Raw genomic sequence first — 12,867 nt, 5'->3', positions numbered from 1 at the left:
CTAAAAGATGAGCATATTTATTGACTTTCTTCTTCACGGCTAATTCAGCAGCAGATGCTGCGCGTCTGGAGGTATTCGGCGGATAGTACATACTAACTTTTAAACGATCAAGAAGGCTGTAGAGATGAGTATATATTCGCGTTAGGTAGAATGTCTTTATTCTTACGAATATGAGTATGTTCTAGTGGTTACGAGTACATAATCACAGGAAGTGCTCATACTCAAAAGTATAAACCTTGAGAAAGTTCTTAAGCTTTATTCTTACTATCCATTATTTCCAAGAAAAATCTCCAAATATACTTCTGCAGCATTGCAATATTTCCCTTTACAATCCGAATACTTAAAAAATAAACAAGAAACTTCCACTTTACCACCATGCAGATGATATGTCTCTTAATAAGACCAAATTTAACATCAACAGCGTCTGTCTGTCTCTTATCAGGGAGAACTTTCCAAGCTCTCAGAGTGCCCTTCCCTCCTGTCAGAAAACAGAGACCACGTAGATTTGTGCGGCAAAGTACGGTTGCATCTCCTGATGTACCACGACTTGCCAAGGCACCTGAAAAAAATTGACATCAACAGTGAGCCAAATTGATGCTTGTGAATCAAATCCTACCCTCCTGAACAATTCCAAAATGAATTAAAATAAATAGTCTAAATTTATTTAATAGGCCTATATTGCTTCTAAATTGTTACTCTAGTGTTCTTAACCAAAGTCTTGCTCACCACACAAAGCTTCTCCCTTTTCAATATTCCACACAATGATGTTGCTATCATCGCGACCACCAAGAGAGATCAGATATTTGCTGTCACAAGTAAAAATAACAGACTCCACACGGACTTTATGATGATCATATTTAGAAATAAGTTGTTTTTTCTCGAAGTCCCAGAGGGTAACAAGTGCCTGTAACATATAAAACTTCAATACATCCTTACCGTACTAGGAAATTTTGTTTCTTCTGGAATTAATGATCTTTTGTTTAGTCGTCTTCAATTATTTATAATTGTGTTATTTCTTTTTCTTTTCCTTCTCCATTGTTTTTTTTTCATTATAATTGTGTACCTACTACTTACTCAAAAAAACAACAATTTTTTGGTAAGCTTTGTCTTCTAGGCAGCCTTCACTTGGAGGAAGCTAAATAAAATTCAAAATAATTTATACTTGTTTTATAAGGAAAGCAAGCCCTGCAGAATATATATTTACTACACCCCAACTCTGGCTACTAGCAACAGGCATCTATAATGAACATCGATCAAAATACCCCTCATTTCTCGTGAAAAACAACAACTGAATAGACTACAGTGGACTATAGTGGACTTTATGTTGTCAGCAAACAGCTGGATACATTAAGAAGATTGATTGATTGATTGATTGATTGATTGATTGATTGATTGATTGATTGATTGATTGATTGATAAGGAAAGCAAATTTACGATTTTTAAAACACTGATTTGATACGTTATCATATACACAAATGAAATGCGAATCTGACAGACGTCCTAAGGAGAAGTCTGAATTAGAACAGAAATTTTTTGTTTCAACTTACATACAAACCAGTGCCTAATGCTGAGGAAGACAATAAAGACATTCAGGGCTGCCGAGAAGGGGGGGGGGGGGCAAAGAGGGCGAGTGCATATCGGCCCGTGAGCGATAAGGGCCCGTCAGATTAAGTGAGTCTGATTACTTTTTATTATCATGAATAATTATTCGTAGATACATATGGGTACTATAAAATTTTGTAAGAACATTTGTTACATAAATTTGACATATTAAGTCAACAATAGTAGAATTAATACAAATTACCACTTCTTATGTAAATATTTGACTTTTACATAATAGGCCTACTGTAGAATATCGCTTTCCCGCATTAACGTTCACCGACATGACACTTGAGGGCCCTGGCATTTGCCTGAACTATATTCCCATCACTTGTACCGAACAAGTTCAATTATTTATTGGCTTGTTCTTTTTAACTACCTGGCTCACCGCAATATGCTAGTGGACTCTCCCAAATCGAAGACGCAGGATCACGTTTCCTTTTCAGTACCTATATTGTATGTTTCGTGTCGAAACTTTCGTCTTTTTTTGTTGTCGTTTGTCTAGTAAATTCTGTTCATTAGTGTTACTGGTTATAGTTTAACTGCACAATGGACAAGTACAGGCATAAATCGGGAGCTGAGAAGCACAAGGAGAGAGAGAAAAAATTGGAAGATATTAATATGGGTGCTAGACTGCGTGAAAAATATTATGAAGACATTAACAAAGAGATCAGTGATGAGCTGAAATATTTAAAATCAATTCATACCTCTAATTTAGGGCTAACCCCACTGAAAGCTATGAATCTCCTAAAAAATCTGAGTGAATTAAAACTAGACAGTTTATTTCCAAATATTTGCATAGCCATTAGAATATTCTATACAATTCCTGTGGCAGTTGCTGATGCTGAAAGATCCTTCAGCAAGATGAAGGAAATAAAAAATGTATTCAGATAAACACTGTGTCAAGAACGACTGAGTAACCTTGGCCTCTTTAGTCTGGAGAGCGATCTTGCTAGGTCTTTAAATTTTGATGATATAATTGAAGATTTTGCATCAATGAAATCAAGGAGAGTTGTTTGTTGATGTTGGACTGCAAGTTAGAAATTACAGGTGTTTAGGAATAATGTTTTATGAATATAATATATTGTGCTAATGTGAAGTTTTTCTAAAAGTTTTCAATGTAATAAAAGTGTATTTTTTAGGTTCGTATCTGTGTATGGGGTTACCTTTTATTTATTTTGCAAAAAATTATTATGGTTAGAATAACTGATAAATTGTAATTGTTACTTTTTTCAACGGGGGTCCGAGGACAGTATTGCATAGGGGCCCATAAATTCTGTCGGCGGCCCTGAAGGCATCAGCCTGTGTAAGACAGAATTTGTTTAGTGTGATGTTTTGAAGACATGTGAAAGGGAGAGCTGGGAAACAAAAAATGGTTTCCTGTCAATTTTTTTTAGGGGTTGGTTATTTTACTACACTTTATTAGCGGCTGAGTGAGATGAAGGTGATAGTGCGAGATGAGTCAGGGGTCCAGCGCCAAAAATTACTCAGCATTTACTCTTAATGGGTTGAGGGAAAACATCGGAAAAAACCTCAACCAGGTAACTTGACTCAACCAGGATTCGAACTTGGGCGCGCTCATTTCACGGTCAGGCAAGCTAACTGTTACTCCACAGCAGTGGATTTCTGATAATTAAAAGTTGACGTTTTTAATATCGAATGTGTAGTTTTAAAAGGCTGAAAGAATGATGAAACGAAAAATGACCAATCACTTTACACCGTACCATCAAAGATGAGGAAGAGATATTCCAAGAAAGGATGTGTTGGTATAGAAGATCAAAGTTTTGAGGAATTTTTGGTTCAGTAAATTGTTCAGAAATATGAAAGAAATTTCACTGTTTCAATACAATAACAACAGACAAGGTAACGGTCAAAGAAAACAATTTTTCGAAGAAGAAAGATATGGATCAAGAAAGCAAAAGCCAGTACTAGCACTACTACCCCAGAAAAATATATCAGTTCGAGTAAGTATAAGCCCTCTCCAGAAAAGCAGTCGAAGCTTTTGTATGTCATTAAATTTTCTGAAGGTAAGCTTCAAAGGGTTTATGACAGTTACTATAATGTATCATGCAGAGTGACAATTCTGCTGCTTTCGAAAGAGACATTCATCTGTAATAACGGTAATTTGCTAGGAGACGTCGTTGCATATAGACCACTTTTACACTAAACCTAAAATTTCTTTTTGCAAGATATACTAAAACCCTAAACTAACCTAACTTAACCTTTTCCTTAATATGTGACAGGTTACGTTAGGTTAGGTTAGTGTTTTAGTATACATTGTATACACTAAGGTTAGGTTTAGTGTAAAAGTGGTTTATATGCAACGACGTCTCCTAGCAAATTACCGTAAAAACCACAGCAAATAACAAAGTAATGCGTATTTGATTATGTTGAAAGAAAAATGAGAAATCAGATTTATCTTCGGAGAAATACGCGAATTTAAAGAAAGTGTTTTAATTTCTGGGACAAAAATCGAGGGTTTTTGGAACGTTTTTTTTTCTCGAAAGGACAGAACCAATACTTATAAAGATTTACCTTTTTTTTACAATTTATAGTAATGTTTTCAATTGTGGGCGGAGAGGTCAAAATTCTATTATTAATTCACATAGACCTGGTTATTTTTATAGGCCAACATCAGCCAGACTTACCTTAAATCCCATGTGATTGATCTGACCAGCTGCAATATACTTTCCATTTGGAGAAATGGCAATAGCTGATATGACATTGGTATGAGCAGAAAGAAAAACTTGTTTTTTTGTCTTCCAGTTCTGAACAACCACTTTACAACCCAAGGGGTAAACAAAATGAATTCCATCTGGATGAATGTTCAAGCCTCGTATTGTAGTACCTAATATAAAATGAACATAGCATACATATAAATTCCATTAAAACTCTACCCAACTGGTTTTATTTATGACCAAGTAATCAATTGGTGAAACTCGATATCTCCCCACACTACACACGGAAGACTGAAATATTTTTACATTTCTAGGTTTCACGTCACTTAGATATCCCCTCAACTAATCCACTAACCCTGTCACCTCGGCCTCATGTCACTTACCCATCCACTCATTTAACCCATCTAACCCATAACGAAACGCAAATCAGACTCAGTCCCGTGTGTGGTGTAGGGAGATATTGAAGATTGGCCTAATCAATTTCACTTAACAAACAGTGCTAATAAAAGAAAGATCTAGTTTTCTCCAATATCTTAATAACTCACAGAGTTTGGTTACTCTGAAAATCAAAATGCTATCTTTTTTCTTTAAGTAAGACATGTACATCGATATACTGACCCCCATCTTGAGGCAATAGGAATTATTCCCATAAAATTCTTTTTTAGAAAAATAATATATAAGCAGAAAAGAACGTCTAGCTTATTCAAGAATTTCTGACATTCTATTTATTTAAAGAGTTTATAGTAACTCCTCCAATAATTTTGACTCGCCAGCATATAATAGGACTTACACAGAGTAATTTCAAGATGAACAGTATCGGTACCGGTATATATTTCGTTATGTTTTAGTATCAATAACTATGAATAAAATGATGATATACACGTGTCCAATTGTCAATGTATGCAGACATAGGCCCACAGTTAAGGGAATAAGCCTACATAAGAAATGATATTTCGGGTTCGGATGGAATACTTGTAACTCCAAATATCTGTACAATTTCGATTTTTAGGGATGTATGATAACTCTATATAGCGTCTTTAAAGTAAAACTCTAGCTCTCGCGATTTTAAAGTTAAAAAAGTAACATCAAATCACTTTCAGAAATATCTCCCAGCTATTTAGTTTAGTGAAAATATTAAAAACATTGATTCTGAAGAAGACACCTCAACAGAACTAACTATAATCACAAACTTTACTCTACAATAAATATTATATTTTATTTATGTTTAAAAAATATAAAGAGCACTGTAAAATTAATTACTGTATCTCATTACACGGAAGAGCATACCGTCAAAACCAATAATAGACAAAAGCTCCAAATCTTTCACCTCTTCACCAGACATACTAAATTAATATGTTATTCGTTAGTAAATAGTTAAACTGCTACATTAAAGACAATCAATCAATAGTAAATAAAGCAATTATATCCTACCATGTGTGTATAAACAATTTCAAAGTATTCGTTGTTATGACAACAAAACAAACGACGGCTGAAATCAAACATACCAACTCAATGCAAACCCGCTCGATGGACAAGTCATTCTTAAACTATACAAATGATACACTTTAAACAAAATCTTATTTGAATTAGAATAGTCATACAGACCAATGCATGTCTTTATATGATTTAATTTACTTCTTAAATTCCTTCAGAGAAGGTCTCTGTATATAACTTCGGTTTAATCAGACACAGAAGTAACATTTTATGTTGGTTATACTGGTTAGCGGGTAACGTTGTAGTTTTGAACAGCCTTGGCTGGTTTGTATCGTTTAAAAGCAAGATCCACTGAAAGACAAATAAGTAGTTATTTCTTGTTAATGGTAATTATTTGAAATTCTTTTTGAGGTATCTACATATTACGTAATTTTGGTTAATATATTTTTTCTTCATTATATATTTTAGGCCTAATGGTGATTTATTTTTTCGAAGTGATTTTACTATCTTTCATGGACGATGTATTTGTTTGGGGAGCGCCTATTGTTTTTTTTGTGACAATTCATCATGGCAATATATTCCATTAACTTTTCGTTGCTGGATAAATGTGTCAGCTGAGATGATATTTATATAGAGAATACACAGTAACGCTGATAATACATCGTCCGACAGTAGATGAAGTTTTCTACAAAACAATGTCCGATGTAAAGTAATTACTTTTCTTTGTAAAATGGGTGGCAGGGTCACGGCATCAATGATCGACCTTTTTTAGCTAAGTACGTGTTTTAAGTTCACGGTAGGTTATTAATTTTTTATGAAATTTCAGATGGCGAAGTTGGAGCAATTCAACTGTAGGGATGTTGGAAATTATATATTCAAGTCTCAACGTTTGGAAACGTTCAAAACCTGGGTATTTGATGATAACAGTTCATGCAATGCTGATAAAGTAAGTATTATATAGGCCTAACGGGTAATGTTTCAATACACGATACTTTATCCTCGTTGGACATTTCAAATGTTCATTTTCACCTCCAGGGGCGCGAGAAGTGTCCACCAGAATCAAAAGAGCGAATTTATTAAATGTGATTATTTTGTTTTAGTACGATGTCGATTCAAGTGTTGATTAATTTTTACTCCATTTGTATTGTTTGGCGCAGGAAAAATACTCCTCTGAAAATAAAAAAAGTGTTTTCGTAAAAGACAAGTATTTCCCTGGACAAAAACTACAAATTCGCTCATTTGGCTATAGTGGACTCTTCTTGCGCCCCACCCCCTGGTGGTGAATAAAATGACTCCTCTTGCGATAGAAATAAGAACTATTGACCGTCAGTGGATTCTGTTTAAAATTGTGCATGACGTCACTGGGGAGAGGGAGATGTCTGTTCCCTTCACTTTCCAATCTAGCTAGCGAGCAGTCGAGAGTTGACATAGCATTCTTCTCTCCTGGTCTTTTTGACTACTCATTGGACCAGTCAACTATGATGCCAGTTGCGCTTAAGTCTTTTTTAGCATTTACAGCATTGTTATAATTGCTCTTGGTTGAAAACTTACAGATGGCCGAAGCAGGATTCATAAAGAAAGTAGAGGATGAAGTTGAATGTTTTGTGTGCCTAAAGGAACTTGATGGCTGGGAAGAGAATGACGATCCCTGGTATGTACTTATAAAAGTAACTTCATTTAAGTTAATCTAAGTTCATTTACAAATTAATGTTCTGTTTTGACATGAGTATAAAAATACTGATAATCACTCCTATACATTGAAAGTTAGAATTAAAAGATTTCTTAGCTTCCTGAAATCCGACTCACTATACCCCCAGTAGAGTAGACGCAAGAAGAGCTTGCCACAGTAAGCTGCGCGAACTTTCGGAAATGTTCGGGTGCACTCGACATTGCTTTCATTCGATTGGCAAACTGTCGACAATTCTCAGTTGTCTGCTGGCTTGATGTTTTGAGTGAGATTTATCACAGCGCATGTAACGTAACCTAAACCTTGTTGCAGAGTAACTAATAACATAACATTGTTGAAAATACAGAAGCACGAATTTTTTTACATATAAAATCACTGAATGAAATGACAAAGATGTTATAAGAAATATGCAATCGTGTAATAATTGATATTTGACGTTGTAATAAAACACTAATACTGTGTGACTTCATTAAAATATTCTGATAACTAGGGTACTATGGTCGGTTTATTTTAATCTGTATATACTCCTTATGTTACGAGCTGAGCCTGTTTCGTTTTTCATACATTTATGAACATTATAAATAATTCCCTAGTTTGACTGTGTAATGTTTTATTAGCACTTCCTAATTTAGAGCGAAACAGGGACATTGTTAAGTACTTAGAATGTTATACAGAACTCTGTTATTTAACAAACACACTTTGAACTACATAAAACGCCAGATATCAGGGATAAAACGTAGAATATGTAATGCAAATGCTAGCTTCTACCCACTCTGCACAGCAACACTCCACGATACGAACAGTACAAGACCGCGCTTTCGAATGCGCCCTGTAATCAGCATTAGGTGATTCATAGCAGCCCTGTAATGAGCATGGTGGCACAAGGACCGAATATCGTTCTCTGCGATCAGTCAAATGGGCAAGCTTTCTTTGCGCTTCCTCTACTTGATATAACTTCAAACTGGCCATATATTTTCAGAGATAAACAAGCAAATATTGTAAGTGCAAAAACATGATTTTCTAAGGAATTGAAATATCTATTTAGTTTCAGTGAGTCCACACCTGTGGAGTAACGGTTAGCGCGTCTGGCCACGAAACCAGGTGGCCTGTGTTCAATTCCTGGTTGGGACAAGCTTCCTGGTTGAGGTTTTTTCCGGGGTTTTCCCTCAATCCAATATGAGCAAATGCTGGGTAGCTTTCGGTGCTAGACCCCGGACTCATTTCACCAGCATTATCACCTTCATCTCATTCAGACGCTAAATGACCTAAGCTGTTGATAAAGCGTCGTAAAATAACCTACTAAAAAAAATTTCAATGAAGTTCAGTTGATCCTAGTGTAGCTCAAAATAGCATAGTTCAAGTTAATTGGGGCGTGCTTCCGTACAGGGACAGCGGCATTTTCTATAAGGTTAGAGCCCAGTTTAGGTGTGAGTGTATTAATCGAAAATTAGAGGCTAGAAAATATTAAGAATAGGACGCATATTTATATGACTTTTTTTTTTTTTTTCGATTAATACACACACACTTAAACTGGGCTCTAACTTATAGAAATGCCGCTGCCCCTGTATGGAAGCGCGCCCATTAATTGATTGATTCATCAACATAGAAGAAGCCAGAATTTTTTAATTTTGTAAGAAGTTACTTGCTAATACTTCGGTAAACTATGAATGTAAGTCATAATCGTTATTCAAAAGCTTATTTGCAGAGATGGTAATTTTTTTATAAAAGTGTCTAACTCCAATTTTTTTTTTTTTAACAGCATTTTTGTATTGAAGTTTTCTCATGTACAAATTTTGAAGGTGGGTGTTTCGATCTCAAGATTATGGAAGGTTCACACATAAATATAATTTACCGCAAGACAAGACACGAAATAAGTTAAATATTTCCAATATGAGTCATTGGAAACTAACCAAGTGTCTGTTATTGACGAATTTCTTATATTTTTCAGGACTGAGCATAAGAAACATTCATCATCCTGTTTGTTTATGAAGCTCGGGAAAAAAGAAGAGGATTTAACATTCTACGAAATGACTGATTTACTTTTTGAAAGGACGAAAAATATCACGGTACGTATATTTTATTACCTAACGGTCTTACTAATAAAAACTCTATATACAGACATTTAACTGTCTTATACTTATACAATGAGTAGCTCATTTATACGTCGTGTGTAAATTCCTTACTAATAATCACTACATACGTCGTGTATAACAGTATAACTGTTACACAGCTACGTCATAGTTTCGTCATTACTTCTTTACGAAAGGTAATAGAATATCTTAGGTTCTCTATTGCATCCGGTAGAGCGCTCTAGTGTGGCGTGTTAAGTATCGATAGTACAACTGGCTCTAATTGATTACCATACTATATTTTGGTCAAAGAGTACAAGCTACAGTAATATTATTCTAATTATTCTGTGCTCTTTGGTTTGTTCTTCTTTGGTTACTAGGCAACCATTATCATAAAATGACAGTCGATATGAACAGCTGTTAGAGGGGTGGCCATTTTTTCTCTATATACAACGCTTAAACAAGGGGTTTCGTGTATATTACTGCAAAGCAATCCCATTGTATAGTTACAGGCTGTTTATACGTCCATGGCTTATGCATGGTTTATTAGTAACGTTTTCTGTCTCAACTCTGCATAAGTCTCGTATAAAAACTATACACGGTTTATTAGTAAGACTAATAGTAATATACGTTACAAGAGCGGTATGTTGACGTTTTCATGGTCGAGGAAAAGATTGAAAAAGCGAAACGTAGTTGAGCTTTTTTAATTTCCGAGAACATGAAAACAAACATACTGCTCGTGTATCGTACATTATTTTGTGCGAAGATCGTTTATTACATACCTGAAAGACGAATTTCTAATTAGTTGCTATGAAATCTCCATGTTGGTTTCTGTTTAATGACGCCAACTTCGGAACACCAAAATATCTTTTTTTCAACATTGTTGCTGTAAAATGTTTTCTGTGTTTACTATACTCCAGCAGGCCGTGATATACGTCTGTCATTTTTTTCCCCCAGTCTATAAATGCGAACTTAAAACAAACTGTAAGGTTATGTAATGATTTATTTTTCATTTTAATATTTTAACAATATTATTTATATAACATATTGCAGTAATAACATCGGCATCTGGAATCTCGTTGATTTTTTTTCACGGCTTCCTTAATGTTACTTGTATCAGGAATGCAATAAGTTTCGTGGAGTAGTAGACTTTACTTAATTTTTGCAAATATTTAAAAACAATAATTAACAGTGCAATTTAGGTGAAATTGCAGTGGTAAGTTTCCAATTTATAATTATTACTATGTTAAACGTCTCTAAAAATAATATGTTAAAAGCCTAAAGCAATAAAATGAATGTCGCGCTTAAGCGGTAAGAAGAGGGAAATTGTTATGTGTGTTACGTTGGGAACACTGAATGTGGTATTTCACACTTACTGCGTATTGGTTCTGTGCGGAAAACAAGCAAATACGCACGATCTCGCACAAAGATATTTTTCGAGTGGCCAAATAAATGTTATACTATTATTCTTCATTCATTAATACACAATAGATGCAAGTAGTTGTAAAGTTCACACACTTTCCAGCATTAGGCTATCACTCTTGTTGCTGCAAGGTGGAACATGTGACTTTCACGAGATTTTTCCATCAAAGTATGGTTTAAAACTAGAAATGCTGGTACTAGTTATATACTTACAACACAGTATACCATACCGGTACTTAGAACTGCCAATGTGGTTATTTTGACTGCTTCTATTATTGTATATACAATACAGCGCTAAATAACAAAATAAACAACACTTAATAATACTTCAGTGTTTCTCTTACTCACCTGGCAACTTTACAATTGTACACTAATGTTTTGGAAATTGCAACACCAAGAAGGATATATGACTGAAATGAAACTGATATCACAGATTAGGATACACAAATAATTAGAATTACAGAACTATACCTGATCCATGACCATGAGATTTCAGTATGGTGTGAAGTCTCCATGCACTGCAATCAGAGCCTCTAAGCGTCATGGCATGGAATCAAAGAGAGCCTGGATATGTTCCTGGGCTGTTTCAGAATTTGCCTTGAATATTGTAAGATTCTTTTACATGCCATAAACTTCGTGACATAGGAATCCACAGTTGTGGTACTTCCATGCTAAAGAAAATCACATTTGCTTATTTTTTATCTCAAAATCAGTTGTGTTTGGAGCCATGATACATAGATCCAGAGACAAGCATGGTAACTAACCAAGATACATAAATTGTACTACAGGTAAAGTGCATTTTTGTAGTGAACATACTTTATATTCTTTCTTTTCTTTTTCAGATAGCACAACATGCAGAAATGAGAAGTAAAATTCTCGAAGCTGGAAAGAAAGTACGAAATAAATTAGTGAAACTATCACAATCTCAAAAATAATTGAAAGAAATCATTAATAATATTGTAAGTTTGAATAGGTAACATTTAAAGATTTTTGACTGTAAATTAATTGACTTCACAGATATGCTGTTCGAGTTTCCATTGCATGTTTCAACTAACTTAAATCTCTGTGTATATTACATCTTGATTATACACTTTTATCACTAGATTTGGTAAATTTACTAAATATTTTACGGATAATTATGTAGTAAGCATTGGCCAGGACATTTTCCCCTAACAGAGGTGAAAGGCACGTACATTACCAATATGCTTTAATTAAATTTTCAACCTTTTCTTATGAGTGACATAGCCTTTTTACACTCTTAATGGAAAAGTATGTGCCCTGGACCTCTGTTTTGCGGAAAGATGGCGGCATGGCCGATAATTAGTGCATAATTGCCTTTTAACGTATTATATGTGTATGCAAACCCTTTGTTTTTATGATTGTTCAGTAATATTCTTTCTTTCAATATTCAATACAAAAGTATCTTAGAATTTATAACAATGTACATAATATAATAATATTAAAAAAATGCTATTTTTTTGCACAACCATTACTCTGTAATAACTGCTTTTAGTTTTACTGTAACTCACTTTTATTTTCTTACCTTCCGGATCCTTTACTTCCAGAAGTTACTTTTGTTGTTTTATACAGCGTGATTGTTCAAAAGAAACCAAGTGACCTGGAAATGTACAAAAACTTGCCCAGACATGTTCAAACATTTTTAACAAGAGCCAAAACAGGTCACATTGTCACTCATTTGTACCTACACCGATTTCACCTTTCTGATAATCCTACTTGTCTGTGGTGTAATAATGATGATGATCTGGAACACAGTCTTCTATACTGTCCATCCATAAACCACAAAAGAAGTAAATTAAAATCATCAATACCAGTTGCAGAAGACACAGCCCTGCAGTATACGAGGGGGATCCAGGAAATAACGACCGTTCACGCATACCCACCGCGCAGCTGACTCCCCTTCCTTGTTTGAAGGTCAACTGGCTTCCTTAACATGTGTTCTCATAATGTTGTGAGTACT

General features: G+C 34.7%; 2 protein-coding genes across 5 annotated transcripts in view; one reads left to right on the top strand and one right to left on the bottom strand.

The window, feature by feature from the left end:
• Nucleotides 1-5,757, bottom strand: part of LOC138706595 (cilia- and flagella-associated protein 52) — a 35,479-nt gene extending 29,722 nt beyond the window's left edge. The window contains exons 1-4 of one of the 2 annotated variants that reach the window (XM_069836091.1): nucleotides 5,709-5,757; nucleotides 4,248-4,447; nucleotides 727-904; nucleotides 372-559 (exon numbers count right to left, since the gene is read on the bottom strand). In XM_069836091.1, the coding sequence (XP_069692192.1) occupies nucleotides 372-559; nucleotides 727-904; nucleotides 4,248-4,259 (378 nt within the window). In that variant the 5' untranslated portion in view covers nucleotides 4,260-4,447; nucleotides 5,709-5,757. The other variant, XM_069836090.1, reaches the window with a different exon arrangement.
• Nucleotides 5,758-5,995: 238 nt separating this feature from the next.
• Det (baculoviral IAP repeat containing deterin) lies at nucleotides 5,996-12,378 on the top strand. Of its 3 annotated transcripts, none has more exons than XR_011334030.1 (5): nucleotides 5,996-6,097; nucleotides 6,538-6,657; nucleotides 7,265-7,362; nucleotides 9,347-9,468; nucleotides 11,736-12,378. XR_011334030.1 is itself a non-coding variant. In XM_069836088.1 (5 exons), the coding sequence occupies exons 1-5, from the start codon at nucleotides 6,095-6,097 to the stop codon at nucleotides 11,822-11,824; spliced, it is 432 nt and encodes a 143-aa protein (XP_069692189.1). In that variant the 5' UTR covers nucleotides 5,996-6,094; the 3' UTR covers nucleotides 11,825-12,378. The 3 variants fall into 3 exon arrangements, 2 of the variants coding, with proteins under 2 accessions (XP_069692189.1, XP_069692190.1); XM_069836088.1 differs by having other exon boundaries at nucleotides 9,347-9,464; nucleotides 11,732-12,378; XM_069836089.1 differs by having other exon boundaries at nucleotides 6,009-6,122; nucleotides 9,347-9,464; nucleotides 11,732-12,378.
• The last annotated feature ends 489 nt before the right edge of the window (nucleotides 12,379-12,867 follow it).

The sequence above is a fragment of the Periplaneta americana genome, chromosome 9 (genome assembly GCF_040183065.1).
Source record: "Periplaneta americana isolate PAMFEO1 chromosome 9, P.americana_PAMFEO1_priV1, whole genome shotgun sequence".
NCBI classification, from domain to species: domain Eukaryota; kingdom Metazoa; phylum Arthropoda; class Insecta; order Blattodea; family Blattidae; genus Periplaneta; species Periplaneta americana.
The sequence above is the reverse complement of the archived record's forward strand: the minus strand, read 5'-3'. Positions and strand labels throughout refer to the sequence as shown.